This window comes from Drepanopeziza brunnea (genome assembly GCF_022702325.1).
Source record: "Drepanopeziza brunnea f. sp. 'multigermtubi' strain 214-2 chromosome Unknown ctg3, whole genome shotgun sequence".
Classification (NCBI taxonomy): Eukaryota; Fungi; Ascomycota; class Leotiomycetes; order Helotiales; family Drepanopezizaceae; genus Drepanopeziza; species Drepanopeziza brunnea.
This window is the reverse complement of record NW_027094066.1, coordinates 2,270,324-2,293,414: the sequence shown is the minus strand read 5'-3', so window position 1 is coordinate 2,293,414 and position 23,091 is coordinate 2,270,324. Positions and strand designations below refer to the sequence as shown.

Here is a 23,091-nt window from a genome sequence, read left to right as displayed (position 1 = left end):
AGTCGTTTTCTTTCTGGACCACCTTCAACTCATCCGAACCTCGATTCTTGAAAGTCGAAAATCGGCCAAATAAGGGCTGGCTTGGTATGACTACATTCACCCCCACCAGTCCAAATAAGGCGCGAACCAAAGAGAGCCTCACCTCCAGAGAGACGATGACTCTTGCTTGCTCGAAAGCTCATTCCCGGTTACTCGGTGCACTCCCCGCAGGATTACTCACGAACGCGCGAGTCCACTGCCAACATACTTCGGGTTCCCAGACACGGCCACGGCCACGACCACGACCACAACGCGAGTAATCACTTCTAGCATCTCGGATCTACACTCGAGACGACACAGCGCAGGTCATATCACTACCAGAACCCCTTCGATCGCAGACATGACCGTCCCGGGGCACTCTGTACCAGCAGCCACGGACCCGCTCTCTCTTCACAGGACCACCCACGTCCCAACCCAGACTCCACTCCAAGCGCAAAGCACGAACGGCGTGGGGCAAAAGTGGCAGCGCAACCTATCCAGCATCACCGACGGGGAGGCAAAGCCGATGGGTCGCACCACCAACACCATCGCCACAACTGTCTCTACTGTCCACAGCTGGCGCGAGTTCGCCCAGAGAAACTCGAGGGAGCCGCTGCCGCCGATGAGACACGCCCACGCGGAAGACGAATGCATGATCAAGGCGTTCGACAACAAGAATTTGCGGGGTGGCGCGGTACAGAGCGCAAGGAAGGAGCTGTGTGCGGGTTCGACATCAGATTGGAAGATTGCCGCCCCGAAGGAGCTGTTCCCAGTTCTGCAGCCGGAGGTCTCGGCTCCCAGAGAGCTATTCCCAGTCTTGCAGCCGGGGGTCTCGGCTCCCAGAGAGCTCTTCCCAGATGCAAGACAGAGCCCTGTAGAGCCAAAGGGGTTTGATGAGCCAGAGCAAGTACGCAAGAGGAAGAGCAAGGAATTATTCATGTATCTTGTAGTTGAAAAGGATGACGAGACTGAGCACCAGTCAAAGAGATCGAATCCCGCCCGTCTACGATCAAATACTGCGCCAGCGCAGCTACCTCCCCCAACCTCACCTACTGGTCCAGTCCTTGCTAGAATCTCCCCACCAAAATTTCCCGTGGCACCCGTGACTATCTCGATCCAGGCGTGCTCACAACCCTTTAGAGCAGAATCAACGAGTCCGACAACGACGCAACCCGAATCAAGCAGCCCGGCCAGACCAGACGCTATCTCAGCCCCAGCTCAGCCAGAACTTAAGTCAAAGGACGCCTCCAACATCGTCCACTCCGAGCCAAGCACGCCAGTTCCAACCCCGACACCGCCAGAGCGAGCAAGCACCCTACGCTCTCGTCCAGAAACCAGCGATCAGGTGGCCAGACGATTCATTTGCGCGGGTCTGGGAATGCGACTGCCAAAGAGATCGCAGGATGAGATTGAGAAGCAAAAAGAGAGTATGGAGCTGAGGCGCAAGCAGAGGGAGGACAGAGAGCGAAATGGTAGTGTGCAGGCATGGAATACCCTGAGGAAGGTAGAGGCGCCGAAACCAACGTGTAATAGAGTTGAGGCGAGATAGATATGGATTAGCTGAATGGATGGTGCGGGAGCAAGGGTTTTGGATCGAGGATGCAAGGAGATGTGCTACGAAATTTGCGATGAGAAATGTGCTGTTGCAGGGAAATTATGGGGTGTTAGGCGCGAGGATGGGCCGACAACAATGGCGAGATGAGCTTTGCATATCCCCCAATTGGCTGTGTACTCGAAGGAATGGAGAGACACCACTTCAATGGGTCTCAAGAGGTCCATTTGCATGTACTCCAGGGCACTACAGTCGGTCTATGACCATTGATTTCCCACCCAGTAGTCGGCCTACGAGTAGATTTTCAACATAATTTCTTCCGGATGCCTCAGAGACAACCGGAACCTTAAGAAAATTCTCCCTATACAGTGCCCGTGAGAGTTGAGTATTTGCGACGATTGAAGTTGGCGGCATTGGTTCTGGGCTTCATGGATCTCCGGGGAAATAATACGATCAGTGGCCGGTAAGAGATGCCCACAGTCATGTATGCATATTCTGAAAATAATTGTCGTAGGACCAATCCTACATCATCTCACAATCACTCATCTTCACAGCTGGTGGAGTGTCGTCATCATAACCTGTGGGGCTTGCCGACTTGATGACCACTGCCACACTTCACCGCCACACACGTGATATCTAAATTCGCTAAATTCCCACACAGCATTTCGGTTCAACTTTCGAATTACAGGGAATTAATCAACGACATCGACAACCCACCACCAACGACATCGCCAGCACATCGTCGAGATGGCTTCCCGTCCTACCGTATCCATCTTGTCCGCTGATGGCACTGCCAGCGGTGCAAGCCACCCGCTTCCAAAGGTACGACTGTCCTCCATTTACTTTGATGAGAATTTTGCGGTGGAGGGAAATTTGTTTGGGAAGAACAGGACAATGCGCGAATCAGTGCGCAAGTAGACTGCGGAGGGAGGAAAAGAACTGGAGGACTTGGATCGATATTGCGAACTTGAGTTCGAGACCGAGAGACGAATGGGAAAACAATACGGCATGAATGCTGATAGTATGGATCACAGGTCTTCAACTCGCCCATCCGCCCGGATATCGTCCAGACTGTCCACACCGGAATGGCCAAGAACAAGAGACAACCATACGCCGTGAGCGAGAAGGCTGGTCACCAAACCTCTGCTGAGTCTTGGGGAACTGGTTAGTACACCCGCGCGCGTCAAAATGAGCATCTATCTCCGCTCATGTTCCCACCCGTAAATACAACATTTGGCATCCGGGACAAGGTCTGGGAATCCGATGGGGGAGGAAACATGCTGAAGGGTTTTGACTGGTGGCTAACTGGATACAGGTCGCGCTGTTGCCCGTATTCCCCGTGTCTCTGGAGGAGGAACCCACCGTGCCGGACAAGCTGCTTTCGGTAACATGTGCAGATCTGGTCGTATGTTCGCACCTACCAAGGTCTGGAGAAAGTGGCACCAAAAGATCAACCTCGGTCAAAAGTGAGTTTTCCTTCCTCGTAATTTCAAAAACTATCTTCTAACAATCTCCAGGCGATACGCTGTTGCCTCCGCCTTGGCTGCTTCTTCCGTCCCAGCTCTCCTCATGGCCCGTGGTCACCAGGTCTCCACCGTCCCAGAGGTTCCTCTCGTCATCAACTCCGAGGTCTTCGCTGGTGGTGCCATCGCCCGCACATCTTCTGCCGCTAGATTACTGAAGTCTGTCGGTGCCCTCGCAGATGTCGAGAAGGTCAAGGCTTCCCGCAAGCTCCGCTCTGGTAAGGGTAAGCTTCGTGGACGCCGCCACAGACAACGTCGTGGACCTCTCGTTATCTACGACCCTGAGGTTGATGGAAAGGAGCTCTCCCTTGCTTTCCGCAACATCTCCGGCGTTGAGACCTCATCCGTCTTCGCGCTCAACCTCCTCCAACTCGCACCAGGTGGCCACCTCGGACGCTTCATCATCTGGACTTCCGCCGCCTTCAAGGCCCTCGATAACATCTACGGCTCCATGACCATCCCCTCGGACCTCAAGAAGGACTTCCTGCTCCCATCCCCCGTCGTCTTTCAACCTGATATCAGCCGTCTGATCAACTCCTCCGAACTGCAATCCGTGATCCGTGCTGCCATCGGTCAAGCTCGCACCAAGCGCGCTGGTGTCCAGAAGAAGAACCCGCTGCGCAACAAGCAGGTCCTTCTCCGCTTGAACCCATACGCCTCTGCCTACAGCAAGAACAAGATCGGCACCAAGGGCTTGAATGCTGGGAAGCCAACACGCGCCAAGAAGACTTCTTTCGCTGGTGTCCTGAAGGAGGATTAGGTGTGTGACTGCTGGAGGGCGGGCGTTTCTGTCTTTGCTGCTGGTTTCCTGGCAGTTGCTGTCTGGTTACATAAAAAGTAATGAGCAGTCGCAACAATCATTAGAACTAATAATCTTAACCTGCATGTGATGTTTTGTGAGCAGTTGATTTGGGTATTCCATGTCCAAAACCAACTACGCCGCAAAGTAGTCCAACAAGTATCTACTCCCCCTTCTCAAGCGAGATGAACATCCTTTCCGCCAACACCTCATCCAAGGCCTCCTGCGGAGTCTGCTCTCTTAGTCCAGCATCCCGCTGTCGCGCCCCAAACTCCAGAAGCAACTCCCTCACCTCCCCATTCTTCCGCGCCCACTGCATCGGACTCTCATCCCTCACGTTCGGCAGGTTCGGATCCGCGCCCCTCTCCAACAGCATCCTCACCACGTCCGGGTGGTTCCTGTACACGGCCACGTGCAGCGCACTCGACTGCGCCCTCCCGCCCAGGGCGTCGACGTGCTCGTCCTCCTCCGTCTCGAGGATGTCGCGCACGAGGTCCCCGAGGCCGAACGAGGCCGCGTAGTACAGGGGCCGGGTGCGCAGGATGTAGTCGAGGGGCGTGTCGGGGATCAGGCAGCCGACCCAGAAGGCGAAGTTGCCGCCGTTGGGGAGCGCCCTTGTGGCGAAGAAGGCCTGCACCGTTTCCCTGGTTCGGGGGCTGAGGTCGGGAGACGCGGGGGGGGATGAAGAAGAGGAAGGGGGAGAGGAGGAGGAGGAGGAGAAGGGGGGAACGCCGGGTTCGCGCTGGAGGTACTCGGGCCAGCGGCTGGAGGCGTGGTCGAGGAAGGGGTGGGTTTCTAGGTGGGAGGGGTAGGATTTGTGGTTGAATCCGGTGGCGAAGAGGGGGTTCATGAGGTAGCCGAGACAGGTCTGGGCGAGGAACTGGCGGGCGGTGGTGGGTGAGAAGTGGAACGTTGGGGGGCTGGTCGGAGGAGGGGGGGATTGGGTGAGGTAGTCTGCTACCGAGGCGTGAGCGAGACGCAAGATGGGTGTGGGTTCCTTGCTCTTCGCGGTCTTCCCGAGGGGAAGGGGGTTGGTGCGGCTATCTAGGCTCCATTCTGAGGGGGCTGAAATGGTGACCAGGGATGAGCAGCTGGTGTCGTCAGTAGGCAGATTTGGCTCGCAGAGAGATAGATGTTAGGAGTACTGAGGAGAACAACCCGCCTCGCCCGGATACTTTCAGGTTGAGGAACACGCATGAGCTTACATGGCGAGAATATTTCGAGGTTCGAGGAGTCGAGAATCTACGTCGAAGTGAGGCGGTGTGCATTCCAGGTCGACTGCCAGAATCTCTACGATATCGTCGAGCGTGAGGGGTTCTTTGGTCACGGTGAGTGCCATCAGAATCTTCATGACCTCACCAAGATGCTCCTCGTCAATGCTGGAGAGGATCTGATCATAGGTCTGATCCAAATTCTTGGGTAGACCAGCAGTCAATGCTTTCCGTACCGCAGCGACAGAGAGGCAGCGGTTGAACATGTCGAGCTGGCAGACAACCCATTGGAACCTACATGAGAGATCAGCCGCAGACCATAATCTTGGCCCATGGTGACATACATCCCGCCTTCCTCCTCGAGTAGCTTGGCCTGAATCTGCAAGCGGATATCCGGCGGCCACTTCGACAGCTTCTTGTCATTCTGCAGTTTGTCCGCGATGTAAAGAACGATGTCTTCATTCATCTGAGCATCCTGCAAGCATAGCTTATTGGTGGCAATGCTCGCCAATGACTCTTCAATCTCTGCGAGCTGCCGACTCGTAGCGAGGATGTGAAGCCGTAATAGATCCCAGCTCTGCAGGCCATGAATGAATTGCAGAACTTCGTCACATTCGTTGCTTTCGTCTAAGGCATCGAGGACGATGTAAACACTGTGAAAAGTTAACATCAGATTCAGCAGAGTTGCTACGAGCGTCCTCTCATCAGCAGCTCTGATGCCGTTCTGGTGTTCCTTGTACAGCTCGAGGAGAAGAGCTGGCGTTGTCTGCGATTGGGCCGAGAGCTGGGTGACGAGTGATCGGATGAGAGACTCCACGTCTCGTTTCCCGGCGTTGTTGAAGTCGAAGTAGAAATAGGCCACGGCTGCTTTCGGCATCTTCTGGCAGTATCGCACGAGTTGTTCAATGATCGTCGAGCTGCTCCAATTAGCTCTGATGCAGTTCTCAGGTGCCGTGTCAAAAGCCTCACCAGAGCACCGTCTTTCCACTCCCAGCTACACAGACCCAGTCAACCCCATCGTTTTACTTCCGAGAGAGGACCTACGAATCCCGTAGAGCCATAGAAAGCTCTTCGGGCTGCTTAGCCATTCCTCGTACTGCTTGCTCCTCAGGATCCAAGTCCCAGTCTGTGGCTGCCGTTTCTTCCGATTTGCGACATGGTCCACGTAGGGATCAGGAGCAGCCAGCCATTGGTTTATGTCCAGCCGTACCTGATCTTTGCCATTTAGATTTGCTTCACGCACAGAACAGCTAGCCTGCGACGTACCTTCGCCCTGCTTTTGAACCATCTCCGTCAGCCCTCCCACTTGATCTTCAATAGCCATGCTCAGCGTTCTGCACCCTCATGTCAGAATTTTGCTGTCTATTTGTTCGTGTGACGAGGGAACGAAAAAGTCAATGAATGAGAAGATATTTCTCACGCCTGGTCCGCGGATAGTGCTAATGCCATCAAGCTCTTCGCCCTCTCCAGCTCCCCCAACACCCTTCCCACCTCCTTCTCCCTCAACGGCCACACCAAACTCCTCCTCACCCTCTTCCATCCCGCTTTCGGCTGCAACTTGCTTCTCAGCCTCTCTAACTCCTTCGAGCAATTCTCCAGCGTGCCGCCTTCTTGACATAGCATTTCCACTGTCGCTAACCTCGAGGACCCATCTCCATCTCCATCTCCATCCCCGGACTTTGATGGTTTTGGAGAATTCTCGATGAGCGAAAGGAGTGCTTCTAAAACATCTTTTAGCGAGTTCAGACTCGACGATATCTGCAGCACTTCTCGTGATGCGGACGAGACGCCTTGTCTGTAGTCGTATGAGACGGATATCACGGTGGCTGTGAGTTGGAGGACGGCGATTAGGGTACCGGTTATGCTGATGGGGTCCATTGCGTTAGTAAAAGAAGGGAATAGATATACGGACTGTTAACCGGTAAGCTGGAACTCGACTGAGGCCGGCGAGCGATTTGTGGGGTGGATCTCACCTGTACGTAAGTATCATCAGGTGACGGGAGGGTTGCGTAAGGTGGAAGTGACCAATAGGAGACGCAGTGATCCGAAGGATAAGATCGGCATACTGTGGTACTCGGGAAGTTGAACATAGTACGAAGCAGCAGATATATATATTTGACCAATGTAGGGTATCTCTCGTCATCTTCCAAGCACTGAGAAGCATGAAAACAGGACGGGCTGACTCTGCCCATGCCCACGCCCCCATCTCTATCTAATTTGATGACCGCCAGCGCCCGCTCGCTACGATTCCAACATAAATGGAAAACGAAACACCGCTCAAATCCATTCCAGGACCATGCTCAAACTTTTGACGGAGAAAAAAGTAAAACAAAAGCTTAAGTCCGGGATTTCTCAAAAACCAGATCTATTGCTCCTTCGTAAAAAAGTAAATCTGGCTCCCCTTGGAAGTTTCCTCCACATACCGACACGTACGATAGTTCTTCCAAAAGCTCCACAAGTACGGCGTCTTGAAGTCGCTCTGGTAATGCACACCCATCACCTTCTTGACAGCTTCAGAAGCTTCATTGGCGTAGTAGAACGGGATGCGGGAGACGTGGTGGTGCATGACATGGTTCTCGATGGCACCATGGAGGATATGGCGGCCGATCCATCCGAAGTCACGGTCGACTGCCGAGGCGGCGCCGCGGACGAATGTCCATGTTGCTGAAGGGTAGTAGGGAATGGAGAAGTCGGTGTGCTGGAGGAAGGTTATTGTTACTGTGGACGGCGTTAGCTCTGATTTCTGGCACTGGCTGATCTTTGATGGGCAGTAGAGAGAGAAAAAAGGGGGCCAAGGAGCGTACAAATCCAGTGGTTGGTCCATAGGTAGGGGAAACCGTAGAACAGCATCACGTTCCAGCCCCCGAAATACCGAGCCAAGATCCACAGCCCAAGTCCCGAGATGGCGATACAGATATCTGAAAGCAGGATATCCATTTTGTCTCTGCCTCTAAAATTCGGTCCATCGCCTCCAAGGTAGAAATGGCTTCTCGTCCACCACGGGTAGCAATTCATCCTCGGCAACGCAAAGTTGTTGATAGTCAGGTAGGTGGGAAATGCTATCAACTGATGGAAGAAGAGGTGTGTAAGTGCAACGATGGGCATATCCTCCACATATTCTCTGATCTTGGAGTGACCGTCGTGGAACTTCTCATGATCCTCTTTCAGGTTGGGTACAAATGCAATGTCCTTTTCAAGGTTGTTGGTGGTTTTGTGATGCGTAGAGTGAGTGAGGCGCCACGAGTGGAAAGGCACCAAGAGCATGGAGTGGAGAATTAGTCCCGTGACGTTGTTGAAGAGTCGGGACTGTGAGAGAGCGCCGTGGCCGCATTGGTGCGCGATTTCCCACATACCCGTGAACACGAGGCCTTGCAACAAGGAGTAGAGAATCCTTGCTAAAACTTGGAGGTGCTCGTTGGGCAAAGTGCGGATTTGGGTGGCGAGAAATAGGAGAGTGCCCGCATAGAAGAAATCTCGTAGGACGTAGTATAGTGAGAGAAGCGTGTCTGGTTTGAGGCAATGCGGTGGTATGGCTGCGTATATATCCTTCATAGTATATGTTGGAGGCTCAAAAGTCGATGCCCGGGATGGAGAAAGGGCTGAGTCGGGACCCATCTCAGCCCTATTGGCACTTGGTAGCCTCTTCGGCATATCCGGACCAGTGTAATGTGATTCTGTGAACGACTGTTGTTCTGGTAGAAGATCTGTGGCGTGGGCGTCTGGAAATACAAGATCAGAGCAGATAGAAAGGTATATAATGGGAAGGCCACGACGGCAGTCTGGTCTGAGAAAAATCGATTCTGGGTAGGGTAGTCCAAGCTTTGTTTACGATGTTTGAAGCTAGTAGATAACATGTACAAATCAATTGATGACAAATCCAATCGCGCATTTCAGTCTATGCTGAATACAATACAACCGTTGGGACCGGACTAGAACTTGGTGGGACATGCGCGCAGACAATCATGTGTCGACGGCTGCCTGAGAATCGGATGCAGAGTGATTCCGAGGAAAGCGAGCGAACAATAGGTAACTTGGTCGGAACAAAGGAATAGCGACTACACGTGACTGAGATACGGCAAAATCACAACTGTGCCAAGTTCCATATTCTACTGGCTGTAGAGGTAAATAGCTCCGAGTATGTTATTCTACACGGAATACAGTGGCAGATCGGTTCGGATGCACGCTGGACTTAGTGATCCGATTTCTCGAATCGGAATCCAAGATCCTCCAAGCTTTTCGCCTTCATTCCATCCTCAGCAAACTTCCTTCTGATGTCGACACAGATTTCTCGCAGCCAGCAGAGTCTCTCGTCCCAGAATGGTGGCACTTTGGCAAATCCGTTGTTTGCCCCTTGGACCCAGTCATAGAGATAATTGATGTATGCGGCGTCCTTTGGGTAGCCCAGAACGTGGAAAGCAGTTCCATCTCCTAGCTCTTCCACCCTACCCTTTTCCCATGCTTCCATCTCGTCCTTGCTCGAGAGGGCCAGGGTATTGGACCAGACTTTAGCTATGGCTGCGCCTTGAGCTTCAGCGAACGGAAATGGAATAATTTTCTGTCCAAGGGCGGCAAAGACCAGTGTTGGGTGATTGATACAAAAAATTTGTTTGTATAGGCCCATTGCTCGACGGCCGGTGGTGATAATTGGAGGATCAAGTGACTTCAGAAATGGGAAAGAGTACAGATACCCTGTAGCATAGACTATAGCGTCGATGTTTCTCTCTACCCTTCCGTCTTCGAACTTGACAGCTCTTCCTTCGACAATATATTCGACTATTTTGGGCACTTCTTCTTTCACAACGCCACCAACCGGTAGCTGGAAAGTGGAAGGGCCATTGATCGAATTGAGAAGGGGCTTTTTGCAGACAGCGCTGATCTGGTTAGCGATATCCGAACCAGACGCAGCATTTCCGCAAACAACAACTTTCTTGTCTGTGAAACCTTCTGGGGAGCGGTAAACCTTGGAATGTGAAATGATAGATGGATGGGCGGCATGGAACTCCTTAATCCCGGGAACATCTGGAATCCATGGGACGGAGTAATGACCATTGGCAACGCAAACAGCGTCGTACTCTTTTGTTGTCCTTTCCCCGGTAATGGTAGATTTGGCAACGAGAGTCCACAAATCCTGTCCATTCTCTTGCGATAACATCACATTCTCAACTTGAGTGGACAGTGAGATGAGATGTCTGATATCCTGAGAATATTTGACTAGGTAAGCCTGAACGTCCTGGCGCGAAGGGAATAGCAAAGAGTCCTCAGGAAAGTCCTGATCGGAAAATTGCATGAGAGGTTTGGGTATATTCGTGTTGAGAGTCTCATACATCGGGTTGGAAAAGATGGGCGCTGGAGCTCCCTTGGGCCAGGTTGGTTTCTCCAGAGGTGCCCATGGGGTTGTTTGAGGCACTGGTACTCGCTCCGTCAAGGAGGGCGTGTAGTTCCATACTCCACCTATTTCTGCCTGTTGCTCGAAGATATCAATGGTTGAGAAGGCCTTCTCAGCAAGGAGATACTTGGCAGCTGCAAGCCCACATGGTCCCGCTCCAACCACCGCTATCCTCTTAATATTGAAGATTCCTGCCGTCTGTGAAATCGACCCCATGTTGTCCTGATCTGGGAATTGACTGATGAGCGTATGTTATAATTCCTTTGCTACGGGTATAGGCGAAGGAAGTATATATGAGCGAGCCCGTTTATTGGGAATGAGATATATACAGAAGATTGATACGAAAGATTGGAGTAGAAAGAAAAAGGAAGAAGGAAAGACTTAGGTCGTAGTTAGTAGCCTGGGCTCAGGTTTGACCAATCGACGTGATATAAATAATCTTCGAATGCAAGCGTGGGGTACTGATGAGATGCCGAGACTTATAAAGACTTAAAGGATAAAGTTATTGATCAAATACTGATAAAGTTGTGCCTAACAATTGGATATCCGTGGCTGTATGAGCTGCTATTCCAGGGAAACTCCTGATTCCCATGTTCACTGGAACCTGAGGTCCTGACTGCATTGTTCATAGATTAATCACGTGCGCGAGAGAGTGCGCTAGCCTAGCGGCGGTCCATCTCGGCCAGGGTGCGTCATTGCAAACATTCCAACTCGCTCTTGACCTCCCCATCGCGCTTCGTTTCCGAGAAAACTATTTTCTCCTGTACAAGAATAACGTACAAGAACATCGTACAAGAACAACAAGCATCGACATTCATACTCCAATCGCGGATAATGAATCAAATCCATCGTGCCGGATAGGTCCACCGAGAGCTGATATGGCGGAGGAGATGAGTGGCGCGCTCGCGCTCGAAAGCACAGAACACATTCCGATCGCACAGCTTAGCCCTGAGCTATCCACACCTTCCACGAGGTCGATAAAAGCGGTGGTTACATTGACCTGGCCATACAGCTCTGCGGCCAGCTCTGTGGCCTTTCTACTTGCTGAGCCAGATTTCCGTTTGCGATGCGCGAGAGGACAAGTTCGCGTTCGATTTTCTGGATCCAGTGCGAAGGCTGTTGCAAAGTGCGGGATTCAAAGCGGAGATGAAGTTACTGTGTGCCTAGACGGTGCGGAATGGCTTCCGGATAATGAGACCGTAGCTGCGCCCGGAAGGGGCATTGAGTGGGAGCTCAAGTTTACGGAGAGGCTGTTGCTTCAGGTCAGGCCTCAAAGTGTTACAAGGCTTGACACTGCTAACACTCAGCCATAGTTTAAGCAGGACGGCGTTGACGAGATCAAGAGAATTGACATCGACCATCCTGCTCTAGTCGAAGAAGTTGCGATTCCAGCTAGAATTCCAATTACAGAGCCCGCCGAGCCTGTGTCGCCCACCGACAATGGCATCGCCGCAAACAACTCTCTTATGGGGATAATGGGCGGTGATTTATGGTCCTCTCCAGCGTTCTTGAAGCGTGCAAGAACATCGTATGGATCAATGTTTGAGTCAGATTTTGATCCATTTGGAGAAGAGGATGGCACAGTGCGAGGAAAGGGCAGAAAGAAAACTCGTTTGAGTACTACCAGTTGGAAATATACCAGTCGATCCCCGTCCCCAGAAGCTGATGAGCCGCAAGTCGAGGACATAAATACAGCTCCTGGATCGGCGCCAAAACTACCCCCTATGATGGCAGATGAAGGTTGCCAAACAGTCAACCTTGATGGGAATGATGCTACGGAAGGCATGGCCCAAACCATGGCAGACCTCTCTCCACAGGCTACAAGTGTTGGAGGCGCGACTCATGCAGTGCCCCCGTCCCCCGCGTTCTTGAACCAAGCTCAAATGCAGGTTGACACTCCGTTTCTGGCAAGCCCCAACGATTTGCCACAACTAAACGTTATTCGAACGCAATATCCAAATCAAGAAGCAGAAGAACCAAGTTTCGAGACTCCTAGCTCGCCCCGCCTGCAACCAGTGCACTCGGACTCTCTGCAACTTGTCTCACCTCTTGTATCCTCTAAATATGGCCAACTTCAGCATAACGAGCAACTTGAAGCAGAAGGGGAGCAACGACCCCCTATTATCGAGCCGGAAACCAGTGTGATGAACAGCGCCCTCTCGGCCGATGTGGAGCCAGTGGAAGAAGACATCTATGGTGCGAGTCCTGCCGGCCGTCGGGACCAGGACCAAGGACCTGAATTTCCGAGCTTCAGAAACGCCGTCGACGACCAAAGCGGCGTTGGCAACGCAAGTGTGGACGGGCAACAGTATGCCTCTGAAAATCAGTATGGTCAATGGAAAAGTGGAGGAGTACTATCAAGCCATCCTGGGTCACGACCAAGTAATGAACTCTTTACGGAAGAAGGCCGCTTCTGCGAGAACATAGAAGGCTATTCAACCCTTGATGAAGGGCTGCTTGAGGCAAGTACAGAGATGCCACTATCCGAGTACCCTCCCCTCGGTGAAGGCTTGTCAGGGCAGGTCACATCGGGCTGGGGTGCCAGTTCAGTCGCATATCCTGATCTCCCTGAATCTTCAGCATATCCCCTTCCGCCCCCTTTCCCTTCAGCTATTTTGCGGCCTCAAAATGGACCAGTCGCCCCAGCTATCGATTTCACGGAGAGAAATGATGAAGTTGCTACCGCCATACCCTTGGAAATTCTCGAAGATGAGATGGCCGCGTCTGCTGCAGAAGAAGAGATAGGGGCAGAAGGACGGGAAGAAACTGTGAATATTCAGCAGCACGGTCGTGTTGGCAACCAGCATGACTCTCCCAAGGAAGATTACAGTCCTGAAAGCTTCGAGGGCTCACAACTTTCAGCTCATGACGAAGGGGGAGGCTACGGGGGCGACACAGAAATGGAAGAGCTCCATGAAGAAGTTTATCACGAATCTGAAAACTGGTTCAGCCCCTCGCCTGACCCCCAATCAGATCTTGGTGATCAGGATTGCCAGGGATCGTACAGCGAAGAAAGCGAGGAGGGGAGCTACGGCGATGAATCCGAGGAAGAGGAGCTGCAGCGACCACCTCCAGCTCGGCCTCAAAAGTTGCCTGAAGTGATTGACCTACTCTCCTCTGATGATGATGAAGAAACTCCGAAAAGCCCTGCAATGTCGACCAGACGACACTCGCCTACATCTCTGCCACAAACCTCAGCAGATTATCCTCTTGTAGATGCCGAGAGTGATGAGGAAGACGATGAGCGAGGTGAGGCCAGAGAATCTGAGGAATATGACTCGCTACCCTATGCAAAGCGATCAATAAATGGGGCCTCCGGCGAAAACGAGATTGACGACGATGGTAGTGAAGATTCAGAGTCAGATTTGCAACCTTATGCAGATGAGCAGGATAGCAATCTCGACGCGGCAGAGGTTCGGACTCCTGAAGCCGTTGAAGAGATGAATGTAGTGGAGGTTCAAATCCCGGTGAAATCAGTGGCCAATGAAACTCCGATGCCAACCAAAGTAGCTCGCGGAGGATCTGACGGGGTCAATAACGAACCACGATTTGAAGCTTCGTATAATTCTCTATCAGTCGCACAGCCGCCGCCGCAGCCATCGATCTTTCTAAGAAGACTTTCCCAGGACCAAGATCACAAAACTTCAAGTGTTGATCATGGACAGCTCCCGACACCAGAGGATACTCAAATCTCAAATAGTATGAACTCCACGGAAGTATCTTTCTCATCTGCTAGTGAGCATCGTCACAAATCACGTGAGGTATTGCAAGATGATGAGATTGACATGGACCAGACAGACGAAGTTACCAATAAGGTCGAGGCGACAAAATTGAAGTCGATATTTGTCGAACAGACGCAAAACGTTCTTGGCCCAGGCGTAAGCCAAGAGGAATCTATCGAAATCGAAGAAGTTGTAACTAGTACGATCAGATTCGAGGAGCAGGACCAACTTGAAGAAGATCCTGAAGGTGAGGTTGCGAACGATGACGTGCAGCTTGTGCCTACCGAGTGGGATGAGTCTGCCAAGATCGTAGAAGCTAGTCATACGATAGAGATGCAGGAATCTCGCGAGGTCACTGAGGATGAGATCACGGAGACCGTTGTTATCACAGAGACTAGATCGGTGTTTATTGAAGAACCCGAAGCTTCGGCAACACTTGGTGGTGGCTTGGTGTTATACGACGGGGCTGCGGATTCTAGTTCTGAGGAGGCCAGAGACGACGGAAGTGATGCTGCGGAGGAGCAAGAAACTGCCAATGACAGCTCCCGGCGAAGTACCAGAAGTGCAGACCCCCCGATTCAAGTGGTAGCAAACACAGAAGAGAATATTCGTCCTGCAACCCCTATCGAGACCACCAACACGACGGAAAACATCAATTCAGTCTCGCCCAGGAAGTCAACAACCAAGTCACCGGCAAGTACAAACGAGAACATTTGCCCCGTGACGCCGGCAAGATCTAGCGGAGCTCCACCAGCCATTTCAGACACTGACGGGCTATCACCGATGGTCGTGATCGATGCCCATGCAGCACCCAAAGGCCACGATGCGAGCATCGAAATTGCGCTCGAAGCAGCCGACTCTCCGTCCTCACCACGTCACAATGTTCGAAAGCCTCGTGCTGCAGCATCTGAAGCATCCGATTCTTCCCTACCAAAGCACAACCTTCGGAACCGCCAGAACACAACATCCGAGGCTGCCGAGATATCTCCGCTGAACAAGCACAATCTTCGTACATCTCATGTTGCTTCCTCACCGCTGCAACACAATCTCCGCAACCACACCGTTGCCGCTGAGTCACCCCCGGCGCCTCAGCACAACCTTCGAAACGCTCATATAGATACTTCCGAGGTGGCATCTTCCTCACCACCGCAGCATAATCCGCGAAAGACAGGAGCTGAGCTCAAGCTGAGGCTCACTCGAGCTTTGCGGACAGAATTAAGCGAATTTACGCCTTTGAAAGTGCTTCGATACCATCTTAATAAGAAGCTTGATGTCCTGGCTGTGGCTACAACGACTCCGCCAGAACCTCAAAGAGCGAAAGGTGGTCCACGACACTACCAAGTAACTTTCAATGTGACCGACCCATCAACTGCTCCAAGTGGTGTCACTGAAATCCAGGTCTTTCGTCCATATAAGGATGCTCTGCCTATCATCAAAGCAGGCGATGGTATCCTACTTCGGAATTTTCAAGTGATTGCGTTGTCGAGCCGCGGCTTTGCGTTGCGTTCACATGAAGAAGCCAGTAGCTGGGCAGTTTTCAAGGGCGATGACGAAGTTGAAGTCCGTGGACCTCCTGTGGAGTACGGAGACGGGGAGAAGAGGCATTTCGAGCAGCTGAAGACATGGTATGAGAGTCTCGATGAGACAGGAATGGCGAAGATTTCAAGAGCAAATGGTGACAAGGCTGCCGGCTCTGCAGCAGGAAAGCATTAGCGAGGCGTTGTAGTATGTGTTTTCAAAGTTCAGGGAGCATTTGCAGTGAAGAATTACACTATGGCGTTCGGGGCCGGGGGGATGGGGGGGGGGGGGGGGGGGGGGGGGGGGGGGTTGTCGATATCCATGGGTGTAGTGTAAGAATTCTACGACAGCTAGGCACGATGACATTCTTCAGCATTTGACCTTGGTTTTTCGAATCTGGCTGATTTTCACGACATCACTCATCAGATGCCTTCTGCCAGAGCGATTGCATGCCAAGAGCGCTTTCGAGTTGCACGAATGCCTAGAAAGACTGAAAGCATTGGTTCTGCATCTTCCCAACTAGGATAAGGCTGTACATTGTTTTCCCAATTGGGCAGGGTGATCGGGCAATTGCGCGGCTCCTTGTTTAGACAATGCTCTCTCTTCTACGGGGAATTTGCGAGGCCGGAGAGGGGTGAGAAATGGAAAATGTATATGAAGTGAGGAAATGTTCGCGGCAAAAGATATTTAGTCCTCATTCATTTATTGGCACACATCTCTTGCCTGACCAACCCCGGCGGTTTTCAACCAGCGCTTCTTTATCGGAGGCAACTGATACGGTTCTCGGATCGCAGTCAATTTCCTTTGAGACTGTCTCTGAAGTTCCAGGTAGGTAGGTTACCGAGGGATGGGAATGAGGACGAGAGGGTGTTGCGGTGTGATGGTGTGGAGGAGTGGAATGAGAAATTGGGTCTTGAGCCACGGGGCGTGGAGGAGGTAACGTTTGGGGATGCGGCGAGGAAGCTTTTGGAGCTGGAGAAGATTTTGGTCTGGGGTTGGTGACGTGCGACTTGCTGGGCTCGAGAGGGGATGCGATTTATGAACTTGAGCGAGGTTGATCTAGCTTTCTGCTTGATCTTCATTCAATTCGACCTTCGTAGTTGAGCCTTTGTGAAAGCGCTGCGGAGACGTCCTGTTGAATTGCAGTTGCTGTAATTCATGTGGATGTGGGTGGGATGAGGTGAGTGGTGAGAAAGGCATCAATGATCTTTTGTTGACTTTAGCACCACCCTTCATCGCCAAAAGCTGTTGCGACCCATACATAACCAGCAGCAATTAGTTAAAGCCACGCAGCTGCAAAGGATGCCCATAACCTCGATGAGGAGATGATTGGTTTCACTGTAAACTGGTCAGCAAGGATATCATGCCTTTTCCAAATATAGTAAACACGCTATATATGGGTTGGACCCCCCGGGCCTGAAGGCGGAAGCTTCGGAGCCTGTGTTGGTTGATGAATTGAGGGGTCTAAAGCTGATTGATATCTGATCCAGGATTTAAGTAGGCCCGGATTTGGATGTAGTGGTGATGATGATCTGCGATGCAAATTGGGATCCATGAGTTAGATATTCTAGAATCCCATGCCAGCAGACCAGAGGTGAATTCGGTGCCAAGTGTCTTGCTCGTTGCAAACTCCCGTGATAAGAGTATAATATTCATAGCCCAGTTGTACCGTCATACATCTTCTCACCTTAGGTTGGTGAATCAGTGGACGTTCTTGATCTTGCCGCTCCCAAATAAATATTCACAGAGCACTCCCGACATGGACGCCAGTCCATCTCAACCAACTGACACTCACTCCCCCAACTTCCGAAGCTGAATCGAAGAGGGCATTGAAACAAAACGAAATTCGTTTTGGATATCTCGAGAAGACGAAGCTGAGGTGGGGTTGTGTTGTAGAGGAGAGTATTGTACGGCAGCCAGATCGCCCCACCAACGAAGCTGAGCGTGAGTCGACAAACGAACGTCAGCTTTGCGCTGCGAAAAGTCGTGGAGATCTCATCTACTCTTTAGTCGCCTCTCTTCTCTTGTGAGTCAGGTCTACTATTATTTCTGCCTTTGCTCAACTCCTCCTCCTGCTCCTGCTCCTCCTTCTCCTCCTCCTCCTCCTCCTCCCTTCCTTCCTACCCTCCTGACTATGGCCTCAGGCCCGACAAGCTCGACCAAGCGCAGCTTCACATGGACAGAAACATGCGCGAACGCGTGAGCAGGAAACGGAAGAACCCCGACACCAGCACCACAACACCACGACACGGAACTTCCTCCTCCTCCGCGAAACAGAGGAAAAGAACGTCCAAGACCAAGAAGGAAAATAGGACTCAGGACCCGAATGGGTTCTGGGGAATAAAACGGATCGTCAAGCAGGAATACCGAGACGGGAACATATGGTATCTGGTCGACTGGGAGGACGACGAGGTCACTGGAGAGTCGTTTCCTTTCGAGTGGGTAGGTTATACTATTCTTGAAGTTGAAGGGGGAAACTGAAGTTGATGAGTCCATTGCTAACATTCTCTTCTAGAGGCACCACTCAGACGTAACATCCGACGCCCGCGCTGAATGGCAGAAGAGTTGGCAGAAGCAACCAAGCAATACCAGTACTGTCGCGGCCTCAACGTCCGACGACAATCCTGACAGTCAGCCCATACGCCCTGCCAAAGTTCGGAAGCTCGTATCTAGGGCAGAGATCGCTGCAGAAGAAGAGCGATCGCGGGCCGCCAGTACTGGAATTCAAGCAAGCTTGTCGCAACCTGTGGAGCAGCCGGCCCCGCGACGTGAGATTCCTGATAGCTACGAGGAAAGTGCCCCCGTGGAACCCGAAGCGGGGCAGTCCGAAGCTAGGGAATTTCGTGTGGAGGTAGGAAGGCCCAAGGATTTTGAGACCTCCGAATACGCGGCCGTCCAGGCGACTCAGCCGTCTCCTGCTGAAGTCGCCAGTGACCTGGTTCCTTCGTCTTTATCAACCCCAGCTTTCAAACGACCGAGGAGTCGACCTCACAAGCCAAAGCAGTTTGTCTGGGACGAGGATATCGAAGAAGAGATTCCAGATTCACAAGAAAACGAATCGTCGTCTTTCAAACCTTCTTCCGGAACAGTAACATCGAGACCTGACTATACGGCGAAGAATACTCAGATAAACACAGAGGCATCTCTTGTCCGAATCGAGTTTCACGTTACTAAGCTGGTATCGTCTAACAGCCACTCTGGCATCACCGAGAGCCACTTAGCAGCCGAGCCTGCGAGAGAAGAGAATATTGAAAGTTCAGAGCCGACTTCAGCTCAACGTTCATCGAGTGAGGAACCCTCCAGTCAATCTGGCCGTTATCCGTCTGCACAGATACGATCCCCAGCTGGAAACCTTCTATCTCAATCGCAATCTCCCGAGGGACCACGGTCTGACTCGGTCGGACCAGACCAGCTGCTGTCAGTAAATAGCGTGGATTCTGGTGAGGAAGAGAGACGAGAAACAGCAAGCCCTGTGGTGGATAGTCCAGACCCCGGTGATTTGGAGATTCGAGGAATAGCAAGCCCTGTGGTAAACTGTGCACAGACCCAACACCCTCAACTACATTCTCAGTTTCTTCAAGACTCACAATTGCAAGCTGGAGCATCTCCAGCAAGATCCATATCTCACCCTACTAACTCGCAAGCCTCAGAGCCCATCTCACATAGTCAACCTTCCTCTTTGCCCCAATCTCGTTTTCCTCATATTGGAAATTCACAGGACGATTCAAGAGAGATCAATCTACCTTCAGGTGACACTTTTCCCGACCTAGAGCCCGAAGCATCCGGAATAGATCAAATCGACGATACGCAAAAGTCCTCTAGTAGCTCTGGATTTCGAAGCCAAATCTCTACATCGAGCCATCTTCCTAGTCCCCCGGTCGAGGAAGTCAAGCAAAGCATTGAACAGAACGAGGAAGCAACACCGGTCAAGTCGTCTCAGTTTAAAGAGCCTGTCTCTAGTCCGTCAAGCCTATTGTCAACAACGGGGATTTTCGCAACGATGGAACCAAGTATTGAACCGTATGTATTCGGGGAGCTCGTCCTCTTGTTCCGGATACAATTCCTCGTCCATTTCCCAAATCAGTGCTATTATCAAAGTTGCTGACTCACTTTAGAATTGCTCCTCCACCACCTTCGGACCCAACCTCAAAATTAAAGGCGATAATGGCTGAATTAAGAGCGAAAAGGGCATCGGAAACAGCCGGAGCTTCTATGGCTTCTATATCCCCATCACCAGCACCCTCATTTCGAAGAGAAGGAGCTTCCATAGCTTCTTTATCGGTATCTTCTGCAGCACATCTGCAGAATGAGCGAGCCGCTGCTGCTAACCAAGAAGTACTGGTACAAACGGCCGAAGAGACGTCAACTCCTGCAGTAATACAAGGCTCTCAGATTGTCGAAGCCATATCCTCCGAGTCTCCACCTCCTCCGCCACTCACTAGGTCTCCTAAAGCGTCCCCAGAGCGTCGGCAGCCAAGTATTGAGCAAGAGCTGGTCCTGGAGCAAGAGTCAGCTACAGAGCATACTTTGGATTCACCGCCACTTGATGTTCTTCCTTTACGAAAAAACGAGTTCGACATACCTTTACCCATCGTGGGCCTTACGAGAGGTATTTACGTTCAGGTAATTGAAGCTCACGAAGCCAAACTTTCTTTCTACCGCAAGAAGGCGGGCTTCTACAAAAGCATTCTAGTAGAGATCAGCTCTTTGGTGGATGATCTTCATAAGGTTTGCAGCCATATAGGCTTACTGGAAAACGACGCATCGCAAGAAGCGGTCTCGCCGGCAGAGCAAGCTAAATTTGCAGAGAATGTCAGTACGAAAGCCATTTTTCTCGCCGAATTCCTGCCACTATTGAAAGAAAGTAATGAGCATATCGTCATTCTGGTACGGCCTGGTAAAATGTTGATGATTTTGCAACATCTCTTACTTCAGCACCGAATCATGCACTGCCGGGCAGATCAGCCAGGATGGAAAGAGACAAGAACATCGGGAAATCTATTCCGGGTTACTCTTTATCCCACGGGTATTGAAAGATTCAAGGTTGATCCACCTTCGCTTGTCATTGCTTTCGACTCGACCGCTCAATCGGCACCTCAGCTCAGTGAGTTGCGGACTTCAAGATCCCTGGACCATCCAGTACCTCTATTCTCTCTACTGGTAACCAACTCGATTGAGCATCTGGAAAGGTGTTTTGATTCTAGCCTCGAGCCTTCCGATAAGAATTTTAAGCTTTTAAGATGCATCATCCAACTTATGGATCGGGTTGGCGACATTGACGAGGCTGTTTATCATTCTCCGCCAGATGCCGCTAAGGTTGCCGCCGAATTCATACGTGACGGAGGTGCTTGGCCACTATTGCCGATGCCGGAAATAGAAGGACTCGACCTGAGCCTTATAAACAGCCAGTCCCTGTCTTCGGAAGAAGCAACGGCTTCGGCGTCCGAAACTTACAGCGTGTCTTCTCTGCAGGTTCTCCAACCAGGTTTTAAGCGGGACTTGGTGAGGCCCTCACCATACAAGAAGATTATTTTGATCTCACACTAAAATTTCTCAGGCTACAGAAAACTCAGTCGAAACAAATCCATCAAAAAAACGAAGATTTACTCCGGTATTGGCCGAGTCTGACAATTTACGCACCAGTGACACTATTCCGTGTTCGACGCCAGCAGGTTTAGATGAGCCAGAGGACTTGGATATCGATGCACTTCTGAAGAAGGTGAGTCGGCCCCTAGATTTTTATGGGCCGTGGTTGCTAAGATGCAGTAGGTCAACGATCTAGAATCACAACTGCGCAGCAAAGATGCTACGGAGCTAGAGATTTTAGAAATCAACTCTGATTTGGAGAGTCGCTGCAAGGACTATGAAAAGAGCATTGCTTCGATTCAGCCTAAATATCAAGAAGCCCTCGACGATAGAGGAAGCTTCGAATACGAGTGCATTCAGGCAAAAGCCCGCGAGAATTCAGGTCAGAAGCAGCTTGACGACAAAGATGCAAAGATAAAGAAGTTGCTTGAGAAGATCGAGTCGCTAGAAGCCGAGCTCGCCGCTGCGCATACCGCTCTCGCGACTTCAGCTAGCCCCAAAGCAGCCGAATTCGCCCGAATCAGAGAAGAACTCGAGCAGTCCAAAGCACGGGAATCACAGTTGCATAAACGTCTTACGGCCGCGAATAATGACCTCGACTACATACGCGATTCATACCAGACCGCGTCCGCGCGTGCCAAGGAGACACAAAGCAATTATACCACCCTCGTGTCCGAAAACACTTCGTACCGGGAAAAAAACAAGGTTGATATGGTGCGCATCCAGGAGATACAATCGGCCAACGAGAACGCGGAGCTCAGAAAGAGTAACAAGCAGCTAAGAGCCCGGGTGGGCGACTTGGAACGTGCGACAGAAAAGATGAGTGAGGAGCTTAAGGCGCTTACAAGTGGGCGCAGAGCGGTGAGGGCAGCCAGCGCGCCGAAGAGTATGAGTCCGGGCCCGAGGCAGAGGATGTTGCAGCTTAGCAGTCGGGGCAACAGTCCTACGCCACGGGAGATTGGTGCTGGCGGGAATGGGTACCCGATTGGAGCGGCGCTGTCGTCGGGGCCGTCGAACTTGAGAAATGACAATACTTCCTCCTCATGAAGGGTAGGGTGGGTAGATAGACGGTTGCAGATGGATGGAGGAATGGGATACCCGGAGGGTGGGTGGGTGGATTGTTCTTTGATCATTAGCGGGAAGGTTCTTTTATTTTCAGGGTGATGCATCATCAATGCCTCCTCCGCGTCAGGACTCTACTTGCTGTTTTTGTATTGCCTCTTGCATATTCGGAGGGATTGGCGCGAGAGGCATACCAATCGACGCAAATAGCTAAGCGCAATATAGTCGTCCATTCCAGTCCAGTCCTGCCTGGTCTTACAAACGTGTTTACATGTGTATGTGGGTGCGGGTGTGGGTGTGTGCGTACGGTACTGTGCACATAACAAGGTATGTATATCCGTACAGTGGACTGGTACGGTACTGATCAGACGAAAGGGGGAAGACGAGAATAGCAAGACAGACATTGCGGACGGGGTATGCCCGAGTCGACGAAGTACCGATTCGGATATTCAATCAATAGAGCGTGTCAGTGTCCGGGTGTGGGGTGATTGATCCATTATCGTGTATGTCCATCTCGGTATTCACTCTGCGTGTTTTGCTTATTTGATGGGAGGGGAGGGCGGATTCGGCAGTGTTGAAGAGGAGAAGGGAGAGGAATGTGTGGAATGGAAGGACAAGAAGGGGAGGGAGGAATGGAGGGGAGGATTACTTATGCGGGCAGGTATGCATGGCATTGTTGTTGTAAGTCGCTGTGCTTTGCGGTTTGGCTGTCGT

General features: G+C 51.6%; 7 protein-coding genes across 7 annotated transcripts; 4 read left to right on the top strand and 3 right to left on the bottom strand.

Annotated features, from left to right (window-relative positions):
• Window positions 1-379: 379 nt before the first annotated feature.
• Window positions 380-1,567, top strand: L3040_002780 (uncharacterized protein; the record flags this gene model as incomplete). Its single annotated transcript, XM_007296270.1, has 1 exon — window positions 380-1,567. One exon carries the CDS (start codon window positions 380-382, stop codon window positions 1,565-1,567), a length of 1,188 nt encoding a protein of 395 aa, XP_007296332.1.
• Window positions 1,568-2,317: 750 nt separating this feature from the next.
• L3040_002779 (60S ribosomal protein uL4) lies at window positions 2,318-3,853 on the top strand (the record flags this gene model as incomplete). Its single annotated transcript, XM_007296271.1, has 4 exons — window positions 2,318-2,392; window positions 2,605-2,734; window positions 2,886-3,036; window positions 3,088-3,853. 4 exons carry the CDS (start codon window positions 2,318-2,320, stop codon window positions 3,851-3,853), a joined length of 1,122 nt encoding a protein of 373 aa, XP_007296333.1.
• Window positions 3,854-4,055: 202 nt separating this feature from the next.
• On the bottom strand, window positions 4,056-6,981 carry L3040_002778 (uncharacterized protein; the record flags this gene model as incomplete). Its single annotated transcript, XM_007296272.1, has 7 exons — window positions 4,056-4,983; window positions 5,098-5,397; window positions 5,448-6,020; window positions 6,073-6,097; window positions 6,148-6,318; window positions 6,370-6,437; window positions 6,524-6,981. The coding sequence occupies 7 exons, from the start codon at window positions 6,979-6,981 to the stop codon at window positions 4,056-4,058; spliced, it is 2,523 nt and encodes an 840-aa protein (XP_007296334.1).
• Window positions 6,982-7,468: 487 nt separating this feature from the next.
• Window positions 7,469-8,655, bottom strand: L3040_002777 (uncharacterized protein; the record flags this gene model as incomplete). The annotated part of the gene is made up of 2 exons (XM_007296273.2): window positions 7,469-7,821; window positions 7,908-8,655. 2 exons carry the CDS (start codon window positions 8,653-8,655, stop codon window positions 7,469-7,471), a joined length of 1,101 nt encoding a protein of 366 aa, XP_007296335.2.
• Window positions 8,656-9,292: 637 nt separating this feature from the next.
• L3040_002776 (uncharacterized protein) lies at window positions 9,293-10,705 on the bottom strand (the record flags this gene model as incomplete). Its single annotated transcript, XM_007296274.1, has 1 exon — window positions 9,293-10,705. One exon carries the CDS (start codon window positions 10,703-10,705, stop codon window positions 9,293-9,295), a length of 1,413 nt encoding a protein of 470 aa, XP_007296336.1.
• Window positions 10,706-11,367: 662 nt separating this feature from the next.
• On the top strand, window positions 11,368-15,924 carry L3040_002775 (uncharacterized protein; the record flags this gene model as incomplete). The annotated part of the gene is made up of 2 exons (XM_007296275.1): window positions 11,368-11,751; window positions 11,803-15,924. 2 exons carry the CDS (start codon window positions 11,368-11,370, stop codon window positions 15,922-15,924), a joined length of 4,506 nt encoding a protein of 1,501 aa, XP_007296337.1.
• Window positions 15,925-17,306: 1,382 nt separating this feature from the next.
• On the top strand, window positions 17,307-22,362 carry L3040_002774 (uncharacterized protein; the record flags this gene model as incomplete). Its single annotated transcript, XM_007296276.2, has 7 exons — window positions 17,307-17,323; window positions 17,477-17,755; window positions 17,874-18,171; window positions 18,245-19,749; window positions 19,845-21,231; window positions 21,287-21,448; window positions 21,499-22,362. 7 exons carry the CDS (start codon window positions 17,307-17,309, stop codon window positions 22,360-22,362), a joined length of 4,512 nt encoding a protein of 1,503 aa, XP_007296338.2.
• Between the last annotated feature and the right edge of the window lie 729 nt (window positions 22,363-23,091).